The 27,675-nt window shown below is 37.6% G+C and overlaps 1 protein-coding gene across 1 annotated transcript; it reads left to right on the forward strand.

Moving 5' to 3' along the window:
• Window positions 1-6,060: 6,060 nt before the first annotated feature.
• Window positions 6,061-26,204, forward strand: LOC111346412 (ephrin type-B receptor 1-like). Its single transcript, XM_088728041.1, has 19 exons — window positions 6,061-6,232; window positions 10,063-10,136; window positions 11,102-11,765; window positions 12,278-12,421; window positions 13,018-13,121; window positions 13,541-13,605; window positions 13,701-13,897; window positions 19,493-19,609; window positions 20,470-20,494; window positions 20,963-21,002; window positions 21,631-21,925; window positions 22,907-23,017; window positions 23,130-23,320; window positions 23,442-23,564; window positions 23,767-23,837; window positions 24,177-24,217; window positions 24,416-24,512; window positions 24,858-24,957; window positions 25,508-26,204. Exons 1-19 carry the CDS (start codon window positions 6,163-6,165, stop codon window positions 25,571-25,573), a joined length of 2,595 nt encoding a protein of 864 aa, XP_088584167.1. The 5' UTR covers window positions 6,061-6,162; the 3' UTR covers window positions 25,574-26,204.
• Window positions 26,205-27,675: the final 1,471 nt, after the last annotated feature.

The following is a 27,675-nucleotide window of genomic DNA, read 5'->3' on the forward strand; positions in this document are numbered from 1 at the left end:
AGAACACGGTAAAGGGGGTTCCACAAAAATTCAAAGTGGCCTGCATATCCATTGTACGAATTAAATGGCAGACCTTGGTTAGAATCTACATGATGCTTTAAGAAGAGCAACTAAAAAGTAAAATATAGTAGTGAAAATATTATGGAACGAAGTGACTCTTTCGTGGAACGAAGTTACCATTTCCTGGAACGAACTGACTATTTTGTGAAACGAAGTGACCTTTAGATGGAACGAACTGACTTGGAATGAAATGACCATCATCAAAGTGACCAGAAATCGTATAAAACATATTTTTACAGCGTTGGACCATTCTTGGAAGAGTATATTGCGAGTACCTGCTTTATTTTAGGTGTTTTACCGTATCAAAGGATGGATGGAAGAAATATTGCAAAGTTGCTTGAAGAGGGATACAGAATGCCTAAGCCACAACATGTGAATGAGAAGTTGTACGAGAAAAAAATGGTCTTTTTCTCTTTCCTTACGTTGCCTTTTCTCTTGCAGCAGTAACATTGTTTTATAAGATCTTTTTTGTTGAAGTCTCGAGCGTAGCTCAAATGAAACCGGTAAGTGCAAACATTCCTAATGTATATAGCAACGTTTTATGCCCAACAACGCCCTAACTTAGTCCAATAATAACATACTGAGATATGCTTGACGTCTTTCTGTTCCAGGTATGACATACTGTTGGAAAGGCGACCCCGACTTGAGACCATCTTTTGAGAGTTTGAGAAACATACTCAAAGAAATGGAAAGGCAGCGCAAGGTAGATCTGTGGAGTTTACGAAGACACTTACCCACCTTTGATCGTTTTAGGTTAAATCTGGCCTGCGCAAACTTAAAAAAAACTTATTTTTCTTTTACAGGGACTGATAGACTTAAACTATTACGACGATCGACTCTACGTGAATGTTGACGATCTTGCCGTGTAATCAGTCGAGTTTTCGCAGAGAAAATGATGGAGCGATAAATCTTGCAGCCCCTTAAGAGCCTATACTATTTTAGATTTGACGTTAACCTTTCATCCTGTGTTAAGAAAAACAAACTATTTAACAGCGAAGCGAGGGAAGGTACAGCTTTCATATATTTTTATATGTATTTTTTTTTTAATTTTTAGGCTTAAAAAGACGACCAGTTTGTATACGATACTATACTATTTTGGATTTGACGTTAACCTTTCATTCTGTGTTAAGAAAAACAAACTATTTAACAGCGAAGCGAGGGAAAGTACAGCTTTCGTATATTTTTATATGTATTTTTTTTTTTAGGCTTAAAAAGGCGACCAATTTGTATACGAGGATATGAAAGCAGTAATCGTTTTTATTTTCAGCAATATATATTAATTTCGTGTAAAATGTGTCGAAAATGTAACCAATTTTTTAAAAATAACGTAAGTGCAAGACGCAATAATTGTTGTGGCGGTTGTATTGAAACGCGAGTTTCTTTTTCACCATGTGAGCTTGGTAAAGCTAATCACCTGAGAGCCACGAACATTTTGTTGATACTACAGTGACTGGGGAGGGAAGGGGGGAGGGGGGAGGAAGGGGTAAGGGGGGAAGGGGGAGGGGTAAGGGCATGGAGTTTAAGGCTCATATCTCATTGTTTTTGTAATTCCTTTAATTTCAGTTTACCTGTGAGGAATAATTTTTTAACCATCATCCTTACGGTTTACTGACCCACACACAATTTTAAACGGGTAGCAAAAACTCTTGGACTATTTACTGAAATGAGTGTGAGATTCCCCTCTCCGACACAAAAATTAGATATAACTAAGTAACCCGAAATTGTCTGTAATACTCACGATGCACAGTATTGCAATCTGCTTGGATATTGGTCGTGTCTACTTTAATTTTTTCCCCTCAAACTGGGTTCTCTCGGCTATCTTTCAAAGTCTTTCTAAACCATTTTACCTTATAACTACTGATTTCTTTTCCCTGAATTCTAATCTTGACGAAAAAGCCGGGAGGACAGAAACAAAGGAGAATTGGACTAGCATATAACAATGTCTTTATGTGGCAAGGCAGGCCCATTTGTTTCTTTACATTCTTTAATTTTTTCATGCTTCCCTTACCGATGCTAATGACGTAGGTTTTTCTTACTCACCTACAAATCAGTTGAGTTTACGGGGGGAAGCAAATCGTTACTCACATTAAACCCAATCCATGTAAGACCAAAGTTGAATTACTCCTTTTTTTTAAGAGTAAATGTGTGATTTTATACCCATGTCTTCTATCTGTTTGGACTTTCCTGTTTTATTACTCCAACTTGATCAAGGAGCTAAAATTGGTTCTATACTCTTTGTTATAACAGAATTGGCTTTGGAATTTTGAGTCAATTTTTCACTCCCCGATTAGTTAAAATGACGTCCCAAACGGCAATGTATACATACAGGGCCTCAGATTGCCACTTTTTGGTTTGAATGGTTGGGTGCCTGGTGGGGGAGGGGTCTAGGTCGATACCATCTAACTACAGTGTTTTTAGAGATTTATGATTTCGCCGATCTGTTTGCAAATGATTCTACGTATTTGACGAATTTTTCCCATATTTTTACATTTACAGAGGTTTGAATCTTTTCTTCAACAGAAGGGCCATCTCTACAACTGAAGCAATCAATCACAGTTTTATTGCTTGTTTTCTGAATTACAAAGAAACTGTAAACAGGCCTCATAATATGTTGCATCGTAAAACCACAACAAGCTGGGGCATAATCAGGGTCCATATTAATAGCTAAACATTTTGATACACTAGAATTAAAAAAAAAAAAAAAAAACCTATATGGGTTTATAACAAAGATCACGGTTAATTGAAATAAACAGACTCTCACTTAACCTGAAGCTAGAAGCATTTAGGAAGCGGGGGTTTTAATATCTCAACAAATTTACGAATGTAATTCGATTCTGATCTGTGGTTCTCATGCATAGTTTGATCGTCCGGTTAAGAGCATACTTGGAAAAGACTGTTGTCGGTAGTAGTGACTGACGTTTCAACAGCCAGAGCGGAGGTCGTCATCACGCGGGTTAAAATAACTTGTTTGTGAGGTAAATATTGTGCATAAATCGACCATAACACTCTCGGTAGAGAGTGAATTGAGCTTAGACCCAAGCCTCTTGCCTGGCCGCGTCTAGTCTGTACGTCAAACAGCCACAGGCAGAAAGAGACCAACTTGAAAATGATGGTAGAAACGCTCGTTTTCAGCGTCCAGCGCGGATATTTTTGGAATTGAGACACTTTCCAAGGATGCAATGAACTTGTTGTCAAAGAGATGGATTCTCTGGGCTTAAACCGCCTCCGCTTTGAAAACTGTCAAAATCGTAGTGCCTTGACTTCCTCTGATAACAGGAAAAGCAGTGGCAAGGTAAGCCCAAAACGCCGGAAATCGCCAAAAAACACAACAGAAATACAAAAAGTGAGTCAGTGTGTAAAATTTTCACATTTCGGAATATTTAGTGTTGTAAATGGACCATATTTCAATGCCCATAATATTCTTTATAACGCATTCAAATTCTCAACGGCTCCTCGCGTAACTTAACACCACGTCAAGTAACGCGTGACGCTTTCAAGAATTAGTCTTTTGTTTTTCCTCGAGACGTGAGCTTGGGACTCCTGGGGTATCAAGAGTGAATAAAACAAAAAAGAAAAATTAACAAAAGCGTGGCATGGTTAAATCTATAGCCTTCTATTAATGTGGATTGGATGGGACCCTGAAAACGATGTGCTGACTCTAAAAGGTCTCCTCTCTTTAGCCCTTCATTCTAAATCATTTAGATTTTGCCCAGTTCCCTTGACTGCAATACCTTGACTACTGGGCCAGGTCATTAAGGTCTGACCTGTTTTGTATGGTGCTAGGTTTGAGCCAGGCGGTGTGTGCACTCTGATTGCGTTGCAACATGGTCGTAAAACAAAAATTGAGTCATTTGCATCTTGACGCGTTGGAGTGAACATCTTTGGTGGTAGCGAGATACGGCGTGAATATACGTTGATTGTAATGGGGACTCACTGTCTGTTGCCATTCCTTTGAAAGTTAAAACGTTTGACGGGCCTGCGCGACTCCTGTCATTCCTCCGTGAGGAATTCGTTCTTAGGAGGCAACTGACGTTCTTTAGAAAGGTTCGAAACTGCAATCTGCCTAAGAATCTCGACACAAATGGCAACAGTTACACTAACAAACCGATGGCGGGATGAATAATTTCAAAGTCAGTAATTATATTCCTAGACGCGAGTTATTGAACTGTGAACTGACCCTTGACATGCAAACGCATATTAGAGAGACAGAGAACTTGTAATACACGAACTCTTTCCACCGGGCCGAGCGTAAATACGGGATTTTAAAAGGAGAAGCCCCGCACCTCCTAAGAACGAATTTGTCGCGGTCCGCCTATTGTAAAACGTACAGAGTTTCAAAATACCCTTCGCGAATAGAGGAAACCTATATGACGGTTTTGAGGGACGTATCTCTGGAATTATTACTTCAGGAGCAAAGTATACTCTGGAACAAAGAAAATAGCGCGCGCACAAAAGAAAATATTGTCTTTTGTAACAGAATCTCATCCGGCTTTGCCAAACTTCAAGAACATTTCGATGAAGAATTATGACACCTCAAAACTGACCCTAATTATCACATCGCAAAGGAAAGTTATCAAAAGATATTCTAATAAGAGCTAAACTTTGAGAGTAGAAGATTTAAAGGCGCTAGGCCTATCAACACCTTTAACGGTCGACTGTCTTTTGCTTTCCGACCTTCCTGCATGTCGCCTCACGGAAAGTAGAGGTTTTCATGGATCAAGTGACTCTTTTTATTGCTCTAATTAAACTGTTCTTCACTCAATGATCAAGATTAAAGATTTACCACACAACACTCGCGATTAATGGAATTTCTGGCGTTTGAGTGCCAACGAATAAGCCGGAAATTAAATATTTCTGCGGCACGAGAGCAACAGGACAAGGGCATGGGCCCTTGAGTATAGATGCATTATGGGTATAGATATATTATGGGTATAGATGCATTATGGGATACGAGTATTAAAGCTTGTGATTGCACGTGGGCAATCATTCTAGGCCGACACCTCAGCTATTGCTAAGTTTATTTATTTATTTTTTTCTAAGTATGAACGCCATGGAAGACGACTATTAAAAAATGAGTTTCTACTTTTAGTTAGAATCTCAAAAATGGCTGCATAAGTTTACCGTCTCATAGGGCGCCAGACCTCAAACTCAGCATATCGCATACAAGTAGCGTTGCGTTCCAAATGTAGATTAAAATAATTTGCACCGCGGTCTCGCTTCGCAGACGACGCAAATTTTGGCGATTTCACGTTGTTGTTTTGTAAAGGACGGCAAAGAAATGCTGAATCGACAAAACACACACGGCATCTATGTAAAGCAGAATTTCTTTATTTCTTTCTATTTTACTTTTAAATTTTAGATCATGTTTATATAGATTAAAATAGATTGTAACTGTAATAATAGATTGTAATAATATTATTATTTTATCTGATAGATTTACCGTGTCTAAATAAAAATAAAGTTCAAGTTCAAGTGCTGGGCTATTGTTCTGCCAGTTAGATCTATTGATTTTCCACGTTCTCGTTGCCGTAGCCGTCGTGGTTTGCTTAAAGTCCCTAATAACGCAACACACTAAACACATCAATGGGCCTTTTCCCTCCACAAAGGGGTCTTAAACACTATCACTTAAAATGCATAAAACATTTGTAACGTTGGAGCGCGTTCGGTCTAAGCTGTTGAAGAAGGATCAAAGTGGCCATACAAGTTTTTGAAAGGCGTCAAACTACGACGTACAACGAATTTGACATGCTTGAAAACCGGTCTCAAATTACATGCTAAAATACAGTGCTTGCGTGTAAAAATACGTGACAAATATGAACGAAAAATACTATATGTTCAGAATATATCAAACTATATTCACTTATAGTGAAAGGAAAAAAAAAAGGCCTAACTTTTACAGAATATTCGGTCGAACTCTACCCATTTCTACCGCTTTTACCGCCATATTAAAAATAACGCTACCACAATGCAATGCAATCGGAGTGCGCACACCGCCTAGGTTTGAGCATACTTGTCTTCCGGCCTTGCTCTGTTGTCTTCTTTGACGTTTAATCAGCAATATCTATGTCAGCTGAGACCATTTATCGGTTGCATCCTTAAAAGATGAAGATATACCATACAACTTTGGTTCTATGGCTAGTCGCTATTTTACGTGGAATCTTAGGAGATGCAGGTAAGAGTTCGCATCTCTCTTCATTAGAGGTTTTTAGACGACTGGAGGTATTTCAGGTCCAGTAATTAGGTTCGGCAAGCTTTGAATTAAGTTCGTCAAGCTCAGTTATGCCAAAGTCGATCGAAATTGTATAAGTTCGACCAGGCAATAGTAAAAAATCATAACTCGGCCTTCATCAACTCGCTTGAAACAACAATCGATTGTTAAAATTGCTGCTAGATATATTGTTATTCAGTCGGCTTGAAATAATTTTTCGTTATTTGTATCGAAACATTCTGACTTGGGAAATATTTGCGGATTTTTTACGTTTTCGTGACCTTCACCGAGCGTTAGTACTCGTGCAGTGTCCAACTTTCAACATTCGAAGCGTTTCAAAGGAGATTCCGGCTGCGGTTTTGATTTAAATATTAGTTTAAGTTAATCTTCATCGTTTTCAAAGTTTGGTTTAATTACTGATCGTTTCCGAAAAAATTGTTAAATAAAGCCATATCAAGGTCATAATCCGCTCTCTATTTTCAAAACTATAATTGTTGAGCATGGCTTTACATTCATTTCATCGCCATTATACAACGACTTCAAGGTTAAATGAGTTATATCTTATGATGTGGAGGAAATGAAAAGGTACTACAATGTACGGAAATAATTTTGCACTTACAGATTGAATTAAACAAAGATGCTTACAGCAAAAAATATTGATGTCCATTTTAACTGTCTCTAACAACAAAAATATATATGTCAAGTAATCCATCTATCAATTGATTGATCAATCGAAATATGTATTTACTGCATCTTTCTTTGGTCAATGGTTCGTCTTTGCCTATCTCATTTGATAATACATGTAACCAGTCACACCAAGCTAAAGGCGACTTAAATTTTTATTTACTACTGATAAAATTTCATCTAAGCAAGTATAGATGAGACATACAATATGGTAATAATGAGGTGGGGGACTGAAGCAATACCCTTTTGTCGACCCGGTGGAAATCTTTGAAGAAATCCAGGAGGATCTAAGAAGACCTCCATAAAGACCTTGTAGGATCGTATTGAGGATCTTATTGGAAACTTAAACTTTAGAAAACTCTTTGAGGATCTTCAAAATTCTTGCATAGATATTCATAGATCTTTCATATTCTTGCCGAGATCTTCAAGTATCTTTCACTTTCTCGCCCATATCTCCAACGACTTTTCACTTTCTAGCCAAGATCCTCGAGGAGCTTTAAGTTTTTGCTGAGATATTAAAGGATCTTTAACTTTCTCCCCAAGATCCTCAAACTCACCGCGTGTAAAAAGACCGCATGTCATCAAGAAGGGATCGTAAATACAGCCAAATGTAAAGTAACACGTGTATTAATTTAACCACTGCGTGCAGTGAAAATCGAATTGTATATCACTACAAAAGTAACGTTTGCGGGTACAATTAGTAACAAGAGTAAGCAGTTGAATACATCTGATCTTATAATTTTGTCTTTGTCTTGATCGTTAAAAGAGAAGCGATACTTTCAAAGACGATTCAAGTGAAGTGTATCGTATTTTTCTTTTCATCTTAATATTGTGTATTGCGACAAGTTATATGTCTAAAATTGAATCTCTTTGTATGGCACAAATGTTGGAAGAGGGCGTAAGAATTAATTTACTAACGAAATATAATGTTGAGTTATGAGCCTTGATTATGCTCCTTCCTCTGATACTCGTTAATTTCGATGCGATAGTTTCGAGATCGACGTGAATGCTAACGTTTCTAACATGTACGTTTGTTGTCGATTTGCATAATGCTTTGGTAAAAATGATCATAAGCAATTCCTGACATCAGTACATATTAGCGGATGACTGTTTTGAAATTGACTTTAAGTAAGAGTATTTTATTTGCTACGCTTGGATTTTTTTTTTAGGGATGCTTTACTTTCACAGTTCTTTTCTATTCCCAGCAATGTGTGGTTACAATAGATTGTGCTCCTGAGGGTACTGCCATCAAAACCTTTTTAGAGGGGTGGTCAAAGAAATAATGCTATTCCCAATGACGATTCGGAACCTCACTGTCTCAGATTTAGTGCTTTTATTCTCTACCTCTGAGCTAGATAGAACTGTATGGTGAGCTGGAGAAATAGTAGGTTCATATGTTATCCTGTTGAACCAAACTATAAGCCAAGACCCTAAAGCTAAGAGACCTGGCGATGGACATAAGCTTGTCAAAAGAATCTGGAAAACTCTTCCTCAGAAGCCAAGAACCAAGTCTCTAAGAAAGAGTTCACCCTTTAATCTAAAATGTCCATCTTACTGAGAAACATGGTTGGTTGTTGAATTGATAAACGAAACCAAATGAATCTTCAAAACACTGAAACATCTACCTAATGTGAATATCATACAGTTAAATTTGATTCCCTAACATGACTTCTAAAATTAAATCTTGTAGTCTCAAACAAAAGCTTAAGGAATCAGTCGATGTCTGTGGTTGTAGTTTGTAGCCATCTTTCGAAAGAGTCCGCACTTCTTAAAATATGGCTTTTAAGATCTCTGAGGAAATTAAAAAAACTCCAGCTCGTTGATCTCCATCCAGAACAATTGCACTTGAGTTTGTTTGTCTACCCATGGGAACCAATGCTTTTGGTTGGTGATATTTACAATTCGATCAAAAAACTTAACAATCTCTGTAAATGCAAGGTAAACAATTCATTCTTTTACTTTGATCACATCGCTTAAATGTCTAATTAAACCAGCTGGTTTCATTTTTCACAGATATAGCTATAATGATTATATTTTATAGTTAATAAGCGAATTTCGGCTTTCAGTTACAAGCTTTAATCCCACTCAAAGGCCTCCTTCAGGAGCCACTAGCTCGTTTTTGTTTGAGGCTATTTTAACTGTTTTATATTTTGGTGAAACTGAGTTGTCTGTAAGCCTTACAAGCTGAGTGCAAAGTTGTAAATGCTTTATTTTTAAGGTAGAATTTAATCTCTATTTCCGCGTTGACACATGCACATGCGATAGACATCAGAGTAATTAAGGAACTTTCTACCTTTATTCCTTCCCTCGTTCCTTGAGGCGTCCATATATCGAGGCGAAAAACTTATCATTACATTGAAAAATTATCAGTCAAAGTAATGAGTGATCATGGCCTAAGGAATAATCTCAATTTTAGAAAGGGCGTCGTGGCAATTGAAAGAGCTGAAAAGAAGGGTAAACACTCGCGATAAGTTTTGCGTTAAATCACAAGTACATAACATAATCACAACGTAAGTGGTTGCTCAGCAACGTTTATGGGTCTTGATAGCGAGGGATCTTGTCCTCAACTGAAACGCCAACTACAATTTTGTATCTAAAAGCACTAATCATGGACGCGTCAATCGAACTATGAAGTATTTTGCAGCTTCTATCGAAAGCGGTAGCATTCAGCTTTAATGGAAGCGGTTACATGTCTCTTACAGTTTTCGAAGGAAAAAGTATTGAAAACTCTGAGTTGGGTATAAGCCAAACACCAATCATAAGTCCGAGGTTTTTTCTCTTTATTCCTATACTTGAGACAACAAAAAAATATGTCCTCCTATATTCGCCTACAAAGTTCCAACTTCACTTTATTTATTCTCCTTACTTGATGGAAACTAATTGTTTCGACGTGGAGGAGGAGAAAGGGGGAAGTAAGGTGAGAAGGTGGGGGGGGGGGGGGGTTAATTCAAAATGTGAGCTTCCTTCCGAGAGAAGTACAAAGACCCATTTCTGGTTCTTGAAAAAGATGCAATTTTAACCAAAATCCATAAGCAAATTTAGCTTTTAATTGTTGCAATTGATAATTAATTCATTTGGTAAGAGTTTATAACGTTATCATTTCTCTGCAGAAACTCTTAGCGAGGAACCTGGGTCTGATCTTTGGTACTGGAGTATTTTTAAAGGAAGTGAAGAAGGAGCAGGGGTGAGTTACTTGTTTTTTGTAGCCCGTGTTGTAAAAGTCTTTCTTGCGTTTAGTATTAAACATTAACTTCGCCGGTATTAGGTGCACGTATACATATTCTGTAACAGTAAACCCCACTTTAGTCTGAATTTCAGCCGTCTCTTCCCCTTACCCCAAGTCGCGGGGTCCGGATTTATTCTGTATTATTAGTTATTATAGCACGTATCTCATTTGAAAAGAAAATGACAGGAAGGAAGATTTAATTTATCTTAGGAATTTTAATCATATTTTCTTAATCAAGGATTTAATAAACAAAATTTCATTTTATTTGTCATGTCATTACAGAGAGAATTTTTCAGAGAACTACTTATATGTTAACATACTCTCATCAAAACAACTGACTTCCTTTTTAGAACTTTTGTGCCAATGGTTTCGGTAAACTATCACGTTCAATTTTTCTTTATGATGATGAACCTGATTAAGATAAATATTTGCATAGTAATTACATAAACCAGTTAACTAATATTTTTCCCTCCATATCTTTTATAATTCCAGTATTCTTCTCCCCATTCTCCAATAAGTTAGAACTTCCATTGATTTTACCTAGCAGTTCAGATAACGGAGATTAGATGATAAGTCGGTAAAAATCAGAGGTATTTATTATTCTAAAGAGTTCAAAGCTTATTCGTATGAACCACCTAGGTTTTTGGTACATATCCCACGAAAAAGCACATACACTGTACAATTATGTCATTTTGAGTTTGGTTTGAATAATGTGATAATTAGACTTGGTTATTTGTAGAGATCTTCATTCTTGATTGATTTAGCATCCATTGAAAGCATCAGCCTATCTGATCATGCTTCATACCCGTCTAGTATATGTGTAGAAAGTTTCGGTAAAGTGTACCAGTCCTCCCTGTATTTAGTGCACGAGCTCGCCACTTTTGGAGTGAATGTTTATTATTTTATTCTTTATTCTCTTGCAGTGGAGTCATCCTTCAACAGCATCACCAACTTACAAAGTCTGTGATATTAACAACCAAGATCAAGAACCAAAGAACTGGTTGATAACAGATTATATTAATATCAAAGATGCTACACGACTCGATATTGTAGTGATCTACACCCTTCGTAACTGCCCCTTTACTTACGTTGGCCCATTCTGCAGAACAAACTTCACCCTTTACTCTTATCATATGGATCACATATTAGATTCTGTTCCAGACCCAGTGCGAGTAAAGTATCACAAAGAAACTGTTATTAATCCAGAAACTCTTCATGCATCTGGACAATTTACAACAGACACATTCTATGGGTCAATAGTAACAAAAGCAAAGGGAATTTATTTGGCATTATTAGATCAAGGAGCCTGCTTGACAATAAGCAAGTTTGTTGTAAGATATCGTTTCTGCTCTGAAACGGTCGTCGCTCCCTTTGTTAGATTTCCAAGAACAGTTGCCCCAGCAAATGATTTCAATTTAATCAAACAAGAGGAAGAATGTGGAGATCCTAACTCACGTAATGTAAACAATAGAAAGTCAATTGGCGTGTGCCTTAGTAATGGGGAATGGAACATCACAGCCTCAGTCTGCCTTTGTGATTATGCTTATGAACTCACCAATGGATCTTCAGACTCTTTTGCATGCAGAGGTTCGTGCTGCACTTAAAACTTGGATTTGCCTGTGAAGTGTTGGGGCCAAAATAAGTAATTGATCATTTAGATTGTTAACCACCTAAACAACGTCCTTAGTTTTTTTCGTCCTTGCTTTGCCTAATTCTTTTAGCAGAAAGATTGGCGGGTCTTTGTTTTGAGGTTCTTCGTTTTTGGGTCTTAGATTTCAGGTCTTTAAGCGGCTTGCTCTGAAAACTCTATATCTAGGATGAGGAGTTACATTAAATTTATGTACACATGTTGTTCGAAGACCTGAGTGATAGTCATTGTGAGGGTTGTTGAGAGTGAAGACAAAAGGAGTTGTCTTCATGATAACCAACCCTTTGACTAGTGCCACGGTTATCAAGATGTGTCCAAGTTTCCGTCACAGGCACTAGTTGCTTGCATGGAAGTAAATGTGCTGGCCTTGAAAAGCACATTACAGGGTCATTGCATTAATGTCTTCTGAAGAGAAAGCATTTTGATGAAATTGCCCATTGTTTCATTTTAGTCTGTCAGAAAGGCCTCTACAAGGATTCTGTTGGTAATGAAAAATGCAAACCTTGTCCTGCAAACTCAGCATCTAATACTGACAGGACTGGTTGCATCTGTAATGAAGGTTACTACCGATCACCTAGTGTAACAGATTGTAAAGGTATGTTAATTCATTATTACTAATGTCTCGTCCTAATCATTGCCGAGTGATAAAAGGCTGAAGAGGATCATTTCGAGGTTGCCTTACAAAATTTTAAATTCCTCAAAAGAACTAACTCCTTCATACTTGAAATATCGATTGGGATATGAAATTTTTATAAAGTAACCCAGATGTATCACGCGTGCGAATGACAGAAAGAAACTAGACTAGTGTACCTAAGTTAAAAACCTTTCCACCAGCTTTTGTAACTTAATACACGTAAAATTTCTCACAGAGTAACTCCTTTGTTAGAATATCTTATAGAAGCTCATTTTCCCTCTAAAGACTTGAAAAACTCCAGCCCTCTATGATGCCATTCCCAAAATATTGAGATCAAAGTCAATTGACAATTTTCTTGGATAACCTGTCAGATGCTTGAGTCACTCAGCAAAAGTGGTGGCCTCTGGTCGCTTTTTACATTTTTTGATGATGGTATTTCTGCATTACTCATGCGGGAAATAAAAAGTAAATCATGATATGCAAAGAGTTCTTCAAAATATCAAGAGATATACGCTCATTTGTTTCTAATCATCGTGTCTTTTGTTTTAAATGCTCAGTCTTTGCTAGAAATGTAATTAACATAACCATGGTCCTAACCAGGAAAAGTTGTACCGATGGAAAAGACGACCAATCCTCATTACTGATGAGACTCCAAGAAGTGGTAACCATTTTAATCAGAGCAGCGACGTTTGTTTTTTTCTTTTTTGTACTCCTATCAGGAGATTATGATTTCTTGGGAATAGACTAATTACAACCATTTCTGCTGTTGCAGCTTTATATGATATGCAAATCATGCAATTACAATTTTAGCTTTGGTTGTTGTTCAATTATTTTTGGCCACTTGGGAAAATAGAAACCTACTTTGATCAACTCGAACATTCCAAGTGAGCATGTGCAGCGCTTTGAAATGCAAGCTAGGAAGTGGTTTTTGAAAGATGTTATCGGTTAAAAATTTATTAAAAGCTGTAATTTTCGTTTAGTAAACATTCATGTGTTTATAAGATTGTGTCTTGGTCTTAAAAGGTGCTTGATGAACTATTCGTTCTCCTGTTCAGTCCCTCTTTTCTGTTCTTTCTAAAGATGGAAGAGGCTTTCGCTGGGAGATTTGCAGGTTTCAGAGGTGCACCGTTGAAAAATAGCATTAGGTTTGTAAACTGACTGAATCAGCAGATGAGTTATAGTTTTCTAGTTTCTAATACAATTCACTTTATTCTTACCCTCATGTTTTGTCTTGATAAAGATGTGGAAGTGTAACTGTTGACCTAGCACTTATATTCAATTCCACAACAAAAGACCAAGATGTAATTACAGTACTTCGTAATGCTTCCAACGATGGGAAGCTTGGAGACTTCACTGTGAGTGCTATAAATAGAAAAAGAATGCGAGTTGATTTCGAAGTTGGAACTACTGAAGGAGGCACAGTAACGCCACCAGGCGGTAAGTCTTAAGACTTTTGATAAATACACTGTAGCTGATTGGTTGCAAGATTCTACAGCAATCTTAATCTATGATAAACTCCACAACGGTGTAGTTGATAAAAGTGGGATTTAATCGCCGATTCAAGAGAAACACAAACACATATTCACTCATCCTGTTCAAAATCTATTTGGAACATTACTCTCGTTTATGGTATCTAGCACAAGCAGTAACTTGCGAGGCATTTGTTTCTTAGCTCCGACCTGGCAAGCTGATAGACTAGAGCAGTATTCCCTGTGCGAGAGTAGGGCGCAAGATCTCATCCAATAAAAATCAATCAGTGTGCACTTTGCCACTACAGATCTTTACAAGTACCGTATGGCTTACGCTTGCGGCCGACTAAGAGAAAGATTAAAGCAAGGTATTATATGGCGGTAATGCTCACGGGCTGATTATGGATTATGATGCAATTTAGAAAGAGCACAAAATGTCAGACAAGTACTGCGGCGGTTCTTATCGATTTATTTATTATTTATTATTATTTATTTATTTATTATTGAAAACTCGAGCAAATGAAAACTATAAAGGCCGATTAACCGTCAGAGAGAGGAGACTAAATTCAATACACACAGCTAAAGTTTTAGAAGAACTGCTGAGGTGTAGCTTAAATTACTCATGATACTGTGCTGAAAGGGAAATGGTAAAGAAGTGAGGATACATTCAAGCTGACATCTAATATAAGAAACCGTAAAAAAGTTCACACTGGAAAACTGTCATTAACATGTTATCAATGCAACAACATTCTCCCTAAATATACTTTTTGGAAAGGCCGATCAGATGTAAACAATCGAATGGTTTCTGTGAGCAGCAGTATTTCTAACTACTTCATATAGTGTTAGACGTTCAAAAGGCTTGTGAAGTTCAATTCATCCATTAATCTCCAGAAGCTTCAGCATGTTCTTTCACTAAAAGCCGGACATGTTTTGACTATTTTGAAACACTTTTCTGTCTTTCTCTTAATGCATTTCAGTTGACGTTTTGCCTTGAGAATCGGACAAAACTCATCTCACCAAGTTATTACACCGCTCTACTGAAAAAAATTTTTTTTAAGGCTCAGAGAAACATTTTTTTTTCCCCAAAAATGAATGATAATTTTTTTTTTCAAGCATATCGTGGTTCGGAATCTTAAGTCCTCGCATCTGGTTGCCTAATTCCGCGTGCTCCAGAGATTCTTTAAAAAAATGTAGGTGCGCTTTTTTTGGATCTGTAACAGTCCTTTTTCAGTTACAGATCACGTGCTTAGATACCACCTAGCAACGCCATACTGGAGAGCAACCACTCCAGTGATCTCCGACAATATAGAGGTCACAAAGGTCTGCGTTCAAACAAAGAATACAGGGGATGACAAGTTAAAGGGTATCCCAATTCTAGAAATTTAGTAACTTTTAATCAACAAGTTCCCTGGAGTGTATAAGCGACAAAATTATACCAAAACTGTAGCGACTTTTGTCGCTTTTACTTCTCACGTCGGCGGCGCAACATAAACAACATGGCGTCGTTTGGTACGACTTAGATTGGGATACTTGAGCAATACATTGCTCACAGATTCCGAATCCATCTATCCTCTGTCAGTAGAAATATAACAATTTGGTGCAATTATTAGGCTGGAAAGTCAACCAATGTGGCCCTCAAGGGAGGATGTCAATTGTTATATGTCTGAATGTTTTTGTACCCTTTATCCAACCACAAGGGTAATCATAAACTTCATGTGCAAACTCCAAGCTCACTCTCACTACAGTCTCAATTATATTCGTCCTACCAAAGCAATACTACACTTAACGGTTTAGTTAGGATAACTCCTTATGGTGCAGTTTCCTTTTTTTCTAGTTTGTATACTAATGTTATATCTTCTTGAAAAAAAATTCAGTCAAAAGGAAGCCTTACACAAACAAAACGATCATCACTTATATAAGAAAAAACATCGCACCATTCAAGACCAGTCAGGGCTAATTGGCACTGAACTTGATGATAATAAACGTCAGTGTTCTTCAAAGTATACTCATTTGTGATGGCATCCTTGGTCAAATAACTGACATTAGCGTAGTCATTCCCCTCCCCCCTCCTTTACAACTCTTATTTCTAATCAACCGAAAGGATTGTAGCCATTCTAAAGTGCTTGTAGATCATACACCTTGCAGTCTGGGCTGCAGCCAAGCCAGAGGCATTTAGGATGGATTATTAATCTGAATGGAAATAAATTTACAGAGCCACCCTTGGCTTTGTTGGCATAGGCCATTGCCACCTTTGCCTCTTATCCTATGCCTTATCTCATTGGTACAGTTACAACATGTCGAGATAGATTGAGCTACTCAATTAGGTTTTCAAAGTCTCGTTACCGTCTTGCAACAAGACCAAACTTACTGGCGTCAATTCTCGTCCTACGCAGCATGTGTCAAAGATATTTTACACTTTGTGTCACTGTTTTTTCTTAAGTCAGAGTTGTAGCATCTTAGGAAGCTTGCTGTTTTTGTGTTAGGGCAGTTGAGACACTGTTGTCAAATCTGGTTTTAGTAGAGTCCAAAGGTTGTTTGGGGAAAGAATGAAACCTAAGAGTACTTTTCCATATTTGTTATTATCTAATGGCATACTGTCAAGCTTCTCTGCTCTTGGAAGGATACTTGCCATCAATGGTTTGGTTTCAAAGTTATCAAAATTCTCTTTTGCCATTGCACAGTAAACGTCTGATGGAGAGTAAAGGGTACTCTTGATAACTTTTTTGTAATTAGCACCTACTTTTGGTTTCTTAACTAAGATGTTTTGAATCTCTTTTGGCTCAGTTTTTCTCTCTCTTGGTATACTCCATCTTTGTGGCTTACTGGTGTATGTCAAAGCATCAGGAATTGATCGGAGACCAAGCTGTTTGTAATGAGCCATGTAGTAAACAAGTCCAACTACGTGGTGACAGTATCCTTCTACACCGGATACACACGAACATCTCCCAGCAGTAAACAAGCAACAAGATTGGTCCTTGCTTCATTGAGCGGTAGGATCGGGCTCTTATTACAGCAGCATCCAACTCACAAGTAACTAAAATAAGAACAGCAAAATTATAAGATCAAGCGTACTGGAGCCAATTAAGCGAAATCACCGACATAGACATGTTGTACTTTTAATGTCGTGTAAATATCCAGGCTCAGCAAAAAACTTATAAGCTTTAGCAGTGCTTTGGCACCCAGACCCATCCTTTGCACACCTCTCCACAAATGCAAAAGTTAAATCAGGCAGAAAACTAAGTCTTGAGAGGAGTTTTCAGCTGATGCGAAAGAAAAAGAAAGACACCGAAGTTTGAGCACGAATATCGGATTATAGCAGCGTTATGTATTCCTATTTCACTAGAAAAAAAATTGATTTATTCAACAAAAAGTTCATACCTTGTTTTCGATGAAACTAAAAGCCTTTCAGTTGATTTTCCAAGTCTTCTCTCTTCTCAAATACCTTGGTTAGACGCCATGTTGTTTATGCTGCGTGCCGACTTGTGAAACGAAAGCGGCGAAATTCGATCCAGTATTGGAATGATTATGATTTTGTAGCTGATACACTCCAGGAAAGCTGTCGTTTAAAACTTACTGGGTTTCTCGAATTGGAATACCTTTTAACTTGTTATCCGCTGTATTCTATGTTCGAACCCAGACCTCTATGACCTCTATGTTGTCAGACATCACTGGAGTGCTTGCTCTCCGGTATGGCGTTGCTGGGCGGTATCTAAGGACGTGATCTCTAACTGCAAAAAGCCTATTACCAACTGTTAGATCGTATCAGATACTTATTACAAAAAAGTTACCAAGTTTGTTTGGAAGCCTTTAGAACGTTAAAAATATTTCTCAGTGAAGTCTCCCTGTTTAATTTGAATTACTTCTCTTGTCTCCAATATCTACTCGCTACAAAAATTTGATCAGTTTAAGGCGAGTCTTGCCGTTGCTAAAGCCTTAAATCAATCATTTCCTTTTGGAAAACAGTTCGTCAGGTTTTAGAAAGAAATATAACTATTATTCACCAGCCTAGGTCGGTCCGTATTGGGATAAACTGTGCCTTTTGCTTTGAGTACATGCTCTTAGTCAACGGCCTTAATGGTGTCCAAGACTTAGGGCACTGTTTTTCCCAAATTCTCGACGTAATATATGATGAAGTTGTGTAGGTCACTAATTTGTGTAGTTTTACCGGCGTTTGTCTGAGTACCGTATTTATTCGGCTATGAGCCGAGACCCTAAGCGTCGGTCTGTTTTATTCGGGTAGGTTCTTAATTATTCGGGTATGTTCTTAACATACTCTTCTATAAGCCGAGACCATATTCAGAGAATTCCATTCTCGAACAAACTGAAATGAACACAAAAGTTTCGACACAAAAAATAGTTTCAATGAATTATCGGCCGTCGAAAACAATTCCGAAATAACAGGAGAGTAAGTCATCAGTGAATCGCTTGAGGAAAGATCAAGAGATTCTCTTTAATGGAGAGCTCAAGATGTCAGCGAAATGCACAACGGTGGGCCATTACACTCCGAGATATCCGCGGCTGGATGAGAGATTACTTGACTGGTTTACAGAGCAGAGAGGCCAAGGTAAGTTTTCTTTTTACGTGATCGCAAATTTCAACACCTTAACATGTGACGAGTTTCTTTACCAGTCGTGGGAATGGGAAATTCTGATTGGTCAGTTTCGAAATTTTTAAAACACTTTCACAAGATCTATACACTCGTTCAAAACCTGCAGAATATCTAATACTCTAGACGACACGGAAGATGAAGCAATCTACCCGGAAGAAACAGCAGAGCTATCGGATGAGGGGGAGACGTACAACGAATTCCACGCCGAGACTGAGCACGAACAGTAAGCCGTATTTACTACGCGCCGAAAACAACAAACCCCTCCTTTGGAAGCAACCACATAAATAAAGTCAATGACTAACTTCGACTTGTTTTGTTGTTTACTTCTGCATGCAATATCTCGGCTTATATACGAATATGTCTATGTTTCCTTTGAATATGCTGTTTCGAAAAAATTATGTTTGGAAAAAGACTTGGCTATAAGCCGAGAACCCTTCTCTAACTCAGATTTTCGAGATTTTGCTAAAATTTTGTTAAAAAATCGCTCGGTTTATAGATGAATAAATACGGTAGATGAGCGAACATGCAAAAGTGCGCATTGCCGGATGTAAATTGACGACTTCCGCTTTTTGTTTCTTCAGTTAGCAAGCCATACAATGAACAACTTTTCGGTCGATAAGGAGAAATCTCAAACCATGGCTTAGCCGTATTGACCTCGCTATCGCTCGGTCAATACGGCAAGGCCTCTGTAATTTTAACAATGTCTTTAAACATCATAAAAAATAGGCAAGAGCAGGGCTATGTGGTGGAATACTTGGAATTTATTTCTCATACTTAGTTGGACTCCAACCTGTCGATATCAACGTCGCATTTTCATGGACTTTTATGTTATTTGTCAGGAATTAAATTAAAAGTTGTACGCGTTGAAATAGACGTCATGATCGAGCGGAGAATTGCCAACATATATTATGTGAAGACATGTATTTCATGTGTTATTCTTCTCTTGTTTTCAAGGTGCTACAGGGATTATTACTGGTGCAGTGATTGGATCAACTGCCACAGTACTCTTTGGTGGAATATTTGTCTTTTTCGTATGGATGTTAAGAGAGCGTTGCAGCAAGGACTCAAATGGTAAGAGTTGTATAGATGCCAACTTTGGCCCCGAAGAAAAGTCATGTCTTTTTTATTTATTTATTTATTTATCCATTGCCTCATTTAGAAACAAGGTAAGTTTGTAGATTTTGAAACGGTTCTAAAAAATCCCTTTTTCAAAAGGAAAAATGTCAGTGTCCAACTTCATATGAAGTGAAGACTCGAATCTTCTAAAAATTACCGAAAGAAAGTTGACAAATGCACAATGAGAGAAAATCCAAGAAAAAACAACAAAAGTACGCGAAAGTGTCATCGTCAATATTAAATGTCAACGTTTTAAGTCTGTAGAGGAGATAGGCTGATTTGTGATTTCACGTGCACCGGGCGTTAATCCCAAAAGGTTTAGTTGAAGCCAGTTGAACACAGCTAGTGTCCTCCACGACGTATTGCACTTACGAAATACACACACGTCGAAAACTTCACAACCGTGATTGTTGTATGACCTCGTTTGATTGTGTCTCTATGATTATATGATTTTAATAATTGCGCTAGACTTGTTGCTTACCGCTTTTAATTCAAATTGTCCATGCATAAATGAGATAAATATCAGAGGACATTATTTTGTATTGCCTTTATATTAATCTCTTTCTATCTATATTTTGTAATTTTCATAGCTCATTTTTATGTAGTTAAGCCATAGTTTTTAATATCTAATATTTTTATTGTATTTTTGGTGCTAGGAGGGCCACTGGTTTATTAGTATTCTTTACTATTTTAGTGCTACCCTCATTTAAATACAGCCTTTACTTTCTTACTTACTTACTTACTATATGCATTTCGCGCTGGCTTTTCTTTCTTTCTTTCTTTCTCATGTTTTTCATATTTCATTCTTCTTAAAGTTTTGGGAACGGGAATAGGTGAAAGGTGAGATTTTTAGAACGATAGTTAATCGTCCTATTTCAATTCTCTTCAAACTAATTACAGCTGTTAATTTGTCTGGTAGCTTTAAACATGGATTATGTTAGTTACACTCGGGACAAGAGCTTCATCTAAAGTCAATTTCCTAGAGCATCCTTTAACGTGATGACTTTTAAACCAATCACGAGACTTTCAAAGTGCGGGCTATCCAGAAATAATTATAATTTCTTCGGAGCTAGTCCGCTTAATGCTAAGTATAGAATGCTTAGCCATAATATTTATGAAACCTGATCATGACTTTCTTTGAGCCACTACAGCAATGTAAAATATGGCATGCTGCCACTAATCGTTTCATGACTATACTTATGGAGTGCTCGGAGGTGAGCTTTTCCATGAGAACAAATGGTCCACGTTTTTCATTCAACTGAGACCGAATTTGACTGAAAGTATCATATTCTTTTTTTTTATTTTTAGGAAAAAAGGAGAAACAACAGAAGATATAGGAATTGTTGGTGTAGGTCGCTTGAATATTTTAACAATTAACCTTACTGTTGTACGAGACCGTACATTCTTTTTCGTTTTACCAAGAGGATACAGCAACGTATCTTGAAATTTGATTGGTTCTTAGCGCAGTCCAGATTGTTCTTTCTCTGCCTACAGGCACAGTAACAGTGAAAAGTCGTGGTTGACACTTAACTTGAGTTTGTTTGCCTAGCCAGTTCTGTCATTAATTCAGAAGTTGACATACACCTACTGTTTTCTCTAAGCCGTCTTTAATTGAAAGGTCTCAGATTTTGACAGGAAAAATGTTTGAAGGTTTGCATGGAAGTCCTTTTAAGTCCCCGTTGCGATATACACGAACGGAAATGTTTTGGTCAAGACTATTTTTAATTTAAATAACCTCTGTTTTCCCTACGTTTTACTCGTTAAGGAATTGTTCAGTTTATGGAGAAATTTACCGTATTAGAGCCCATAAATTCCCCAAAAAGAGTAAAAGATATTGTCATAAGTGGTTATGAATTTACAGAACAAGTACTAAAAGAGAACAGAATTATAATGATGATATTATGCGGAGACATTTCCATGAAATTGAAGATTAAAAGACTTTTCACTGTACTCTTAGTAAATGGTTATGTTTGTAGACTGGGATTGAAATGGCGGAGCCTTCTCAAAGCCAGCAGTACATGGCGTTGGATGAGAGGAATCGGTCATCTTCTATAATAGATGCAGAGCGGGCGAACCTTCCACAACCTTCCGGGCCAGTAAATGAATACGCCTCTTTATATTCAACGCCACGCTGTTGGGAGATTCCTGCAGAGCTTGTGACTATAAAAAAAGTTGTTGGTAAAGGTGCATTTGGTCAGGTTGCCAAAGCAAAAGTCAGAGGTCTCCTGGGGAGACCAACGACGACACTTGTGGCTGTTAAGATGTTGAAAGGTATTTAATACACAAATAAATGTAAAATTCCGAAGGTACCTCCAGCATGCAACTTCGAAAATTCTGCCTTCTTCTTAACCCTGAAAGAAACAAGGCGTGCCCAATCTCTCACCTTCCCCACCCCTCCTCCGCTTTCCATTAAATGGGAAGAGAAAGGCTCATTTCGGTAGTATATCTATTCTTTAACTGGTAGTCAATGTTAAGTTGATAATAACACGCTTTGAAACTAGGTACCACTTAAACCCTGAATAATTTGACCAGACCTGCGTAATCGAGACACGACAAGCATCTCACGTGGCCTCAGTTTCAATCTGAAACGTTCTTTATATTTTCTTCCAAATTCATTAGAAAATCTACCTTTTTTTTACACGAACTAACTTGCAGAAACGTATATAAGTAAAAATATAAATTCTTGCTATTATCAACTCTCCTACCTCCCACTTACTTAAATGTAACAAACCTCAAACACTGTTTTCTTTTTTCAATTCGAAATAACAAAATAATAATCCTTTTAAACATTTAGCCGCGATAAGAAAAGAGAAAATGTCTCTGCCAAGCGTATGCCGCCCAGTAATTGTTCCGCGGAAATCTTACGCTTATTGAATTCAAAATCACTAAAGCATGGTCATACAGGTATAGCAGTGGTACGTAGTGTTTTTTCATTGCATTTTTCGACTGAAAATAATGTTTTGACTTTACTTGTGTTGTGTAATCTGAGCATGAAGGCTGCAGCAGGGTTGATTGTCTGCCAAGTTTAGTCAGTCTTAGTGTGCTTTATACACGAGCTCCATATACGATAAATTCTTATAACGCATTTCCTAACCTTAATATTATTTCATAACTGCATGATTTTGAGTAGGATGGTCCATCACTGAGCAACACAGAGCTCAGAGTAAGAGCTCAGAGAAATGTACTACTAATTTCGCTACAGTTACTGCTATTACTTGTGAAGGTAACAGCTGTTGGGTGATCTTCTTTCAGATCAAGCTCGTGAATCGGACAGGAAGGACTTGTTGACTGAACTTCAATTGATGAAAGAACTCGATGCCCATCCTCACGTCATTAAACTTCTGGGATGTGTCACGAAATCTGGTAAATATGGAAATTATATTTTAGAAACCCAAACAGTTATTTTCGGGCAGATCTCTTGCTCACCAGAAATTCGAGAAACATTGTATATTTTCACGCATCCCATGCTTGATAGGACCATTGATGGTGTTAATTGAATATGTTCCCTATGGAGATCTACTGGGATACCTGAGAAAGAGCCGTGGATTAAATGACACTTACTTTCAAGACCCAGATATCAAACCAACAACAAATCTGACTTCAAAGCAGCTGATGAAGTTTGCGTGGCAAGTTGCCGATGGAATGTCATATTTGTCATCGATACCAGTAAGTAATAACGCCATATTTAGTTAGTGAACTGTTTTATTAATCAAACTTTTTCAGTATTTTCGTTCGATTCTTCTGGACTCCCTAAACTGGTTTCGTTATTTGTGTTGATTTGTCGTAGATTATCCATCGAGACCTTGCAGCTCGTAATGTGTTGGTTGGAGAAGGGGAAACGTGCAAAGTAACAGACTTTGGTATGGCCAGAGATGTTCAAGAGGACAACATTTATCAAATGAGGTCAAAGGTACCAAAAGTTGGTGTGGAAATTAAGTACGTTGTGTGATTGTCTGTATTGGCTCTTTTGGTTGCTCTTCAACATATCATATCACCGCTAGAGTTATTTAACAAAGGTAGAAATTCGTGATAAGTTTAGTACAAGAACATTTATGACTCATTCTCACCTTTTCATAACTTTTACCAATCAATTCAAGTCGTTTTTCATTCAGGGACGTATCCCTTTAAAATGGACTGCTTTTGAGGCGTTGCAGTACGGAAAATATTCTACAAAAAGTGACGTGTGAGTACAAAGAACACATAAACATAGTTTTTAGGTTTAATGAAAATGGCTTCGAATGAAATGTTTTTCAGGTCTGGGAAGAGCTATTGTATCTACTCTGTAATGGGGTAATTATATTTTATTGATGTGGCATCATCTCGTTGAAAAGGAGTGGTAATACATTTTCTGGCTTTGAGTAATAAATACTGGCCCAGGATCCGCTTATGTGATAAATATAATGACCTTCTTTAAAGGGTTTACTGAAGGTGTTGTTGTTGTTGTTGTTGTTGTTTTTTTTTTTCACTGAAAAAAAAAAAAAGGAAACAGTAATCCACTAAATTCATCCGGTTTGTTTTGCAGGTGGAGCTACGGAATTCTCCTCTATGAGATTTTCACGATTGGTAAGTTACACAGCTATTGGACAGGCCCTTAATTTTGGCCTCAAAACTTGTATTAACAAGTCAAGAAGTCGGCAGGCTCAGCTCGGAATAAAATGAGCAATGATGCTAAAACTATAGTGTGAAACCATATTTTCAAACTTAGTAAATATAGAGTTAGAAAGTTGTTGGAGTGTATCAAGAGTAGCTTCTTCATTTCAGGTGGCTCACCATATCCAAAGATGGATGGAAGACAGATTTTAACGTCACTAGAAGGGGGATACAGAATACCTAAACCACAACACGTGGATGATAAATTGTATGAAACAATTGTGTTGTTCTTATAGTAGTTGTTGTTGTTGTTGTTTTTTTTTTTTTCTTGCGACGCCTTTTCTCTTGTAAAATTTTTTTTGTATTAAGTGTTTTGGGATCTTTTTTATTTTCGAGTCAAAATTAAACTCACCTTATATGTTGAGTTAGCCTACCTAACGGATATATTGGAATGAGTCAATAAACTGGAGTTTTTTTTCTTATGATTAGTAAGGCAAAAACCAAACGCTGCTATTGAACATTTAGAAAAAATCGCAACATTTTAGGCTTAATGACGCCCTACTCGATGCCACCAATAATGTGCTGAGATATTCTTGACGTCTTTGTGTTTTAGGTATGACGTAATGACAGACTGTTGGAAAGATGATCCTGACTTGAGACCATCTTTTGAGAAATTGAAGACAAAACTGAAAGAAATGGAAGACCAGCACAAGGTAGAATTGTGGAGTTTACAAAGAGGCTTTTTAACCTTTGATCGTTTTAAGTTTGATCTCACATACACAAAGATACAACTGTGGAATATCATTAACCTCAAGTCACCAGAGTTTGGAAGCTTTTTTGACTACATTCTCAGAAAAATCACGTCTGATCAGAAGTCACCCATTGTTTTAGTTGTGCACAAGTTTCAAAGCCTGTTCTGAAAACACGGAAATAGCTAGGATCAATTACGTATTTCATGGAATTCTCTGAATCCGTTAGCAAAAATCCAAAGTGAATACGATTTCGTATTCAGATAGTAGTTGGAAGCTCCTTTCTTCGAAATTTTAATAGAGTTTGCTACCACTGCAAGATTCACTTGATAATGGCGTCATCATAAGGGCCTCTAACATTTAATTTTTATTTTATTTCGCTTATTTAAAATATAATTCCACCCAGTTAGGATGTTGAGTTCTTTGCTCAAAAGCAAGGAAGCTTTATTGCAAACTTAAAGGAGCATACAACTGCTTCCTCAGTACACCACTGATTTTTTTCCCTTTTTTTCAGGGGCTGATAAACTTGAACAATTACGATGATCGACTCTACGTTAATGTTGACGAACTTGCCGTATAATGGTGTGATAAATCTTGCAGTCCTATGAGATCCTATACTATTTTGGATTTGACGTTACCTTTTATTCTACTTTAATTAAGCAAGTATACAAAAGATGTCTAACAGCGAAGCGAAGTAAAGTATACCTTTCAATCAGTATTAAATTTTATTTTTAATTTGTAGACTTCAATAGACAAACAATTTTGTCTATAAACATATTTAGAATTGCAACCCATAATTTTTCTAGCAACGTTATAAATTGATATTATTTCAGACTAAACACCAAGCGAACACTTTTCCAGTGCAATGAGTAAAAAGTAAATCAGATATTAGTCATGTCGATATATTGGTAATAGAAATTAAAATCGAACGATAAGCCTTAAAACACGATTTAAGTCAACACAAGTGTTTCTGACTGAAGGAAATATAATTATGTTATTCACTAGACGGAAGGTCTGTGTTGGGTAAACCTGTGCCCACGGTTTTGGATAGCCAAGGGTGGTACTCAAGACAGGGCACAGCATTTCCCAACGCGGACCGACTTAGGCTAATGAATAACATTTCTATTTTTTTTTTCCAACGCTTAACGAGATGCTCGCCAAAAAAACCCGAATGTATTTAGATTACCATAAGAATAAAGATTTTAGATCAGTGTGAAGAGAAATTCACTAAAGTCCCCCACTAAACCGAGGGAGCAGAGAAAAAAATGAAAGAATGATCGGATCACGCGAGTTAACCGCCACCGATCACCGATTTACCTCAGCAAGCAGATCAAGTACAATCCTCCTCTCCTCTCACATTTCCCCTCAAATGCTAGGAGAAGAGTTCCACGAGATCTGCATTTTGCGTACTTGACTTCTCTTTCGTCAGATTCAACGAGCCTTTTAGCCATTTTCATACGCCCCGGCAATCCTTAATGCCCAGAGGTTTCCTTTGTTGAGTCCCAGGAACTTCAGTTTTGAACGAAAACTCAAATCCTAGATCTGCCGAATACTTTTCTCAGGTTAGTGGTAGATTACTTCCGTCAGACATATCGCCAAAATCCACAAAATATTATTTGACGAGCAGCAGTTACAACCAATGATTGCAGATTATAATAAGAGTTATGACACTCTAGCTAAAAGTCGTACTTTCTGCATGCGGTATTATTCATGCAATCGTCTCAGAAACTCGCCAGCTTCAATGCGAAGAAGTCGAAGTCTCAGAGAACGGGCAAGAACTCGGGACTTGGGGAGTCCATTGGAATGGAGGTTTAGAAAAACCCGATATTCTGATATCTTATTCATTTGAACCAAACCAACACACTGAGTACATTTTCGGTAATTACAGCTTCTTTTGATAGTACAGTGTATGATGCCTCTGTTGGTAGCCATATTGGACGATACCTGACTTTAAGCTGAAATCATTGAGCTGAGCCATCCTATTTATAGCGCTCCTTCGTAGAACGTATTTCGAATTTTTTTCTAAGATCTTGTGATTTGCTGAAAACCGTTATCGTGGTTATAACTTAGAAGAAACCAATGATAAGATACGAACAATCTGATAATTCGGCCAATGGGAGTGCGGCGCGTAAGCTAAGAGAACCAAAAGTGACGGAGGGGGAAATTATGTTTGATTGGTCTGAGATCAATCGCGATCTGGACTCAAAGAGACTATAACATAACCAAAGTAAAGTGTGCACTCTGATTGGGCGATTTAGTTTTCATCATTTGCTCATGGGTGTACAATGTTAACCAAAGCAAACACTAGTTTCCGCGCACTGGTTTTTTCTGGTGACGTACGATTTGTTAAATGAGAGGGAACTCTTTTGGTACAAAATATCAATGTAAACACCACAGCGTACACTAATGAGTTATGCATGCACACGGATGGTTTTCGAGGCACTCAAGAGGATAAAGTCGCTCTTAGATATCGCCTCGCGCGACTCTGGCTTCTTTCGGGCTTAGCAACCTCTCGCGTACATCCATAACTCAACAGTGCACGCTATGGACAGAGCTGAATAACATCACGGCGAGGAAAACAACGCCTCGAAGCAACAGCATAAAAAGTCAACCATGCAAACGTTAGATTTAAACTATTCGAAACTCCTGTTGTTCATACATATACAGAATGTTTTGTAGGCC

Source organism: Stylophora pistillata, chromosome 7 (genome assembly GCF_964205215.1).
Source record: "Stylophora pistillata chromosome 7, jaStyPist1.2, whole genome shotgun sequence".
NCBI lineage: Eukaryota > Metazoa > Cnidaria > Anthozoa > Scleractinia > Pocilloporidae > Stylophora > Stylophora pistillata.

What these genes read in the sequence shown, in the direction of transcription:
- LOC111346412 (XM_088728041.1), top strand. Translation starts at nt 6,163, where the DNA reads ATGAAGATATACCATACAACTTTGGTTCTATGGCTAGTCGCTATTTTA. An exon ending in AGACTCTTTTGCATGCAGAG is followed by an intron (nt 11,766 to 12,277) that starts GTTCGTGCTGCA and finishes GTTTCATTTTAG; the next exon opens with TCTGTCAGAAAGGCCTCTAC. An exon ending in CCGTTGAAAAATAGCATTAG is followed by an intron (nt 13,606 to 13,700) that starts GTTTGTAAACTG and finishes GTCTTGATAAAG; the next exon opens with ATGTGGAAGTGTAACTGTTG.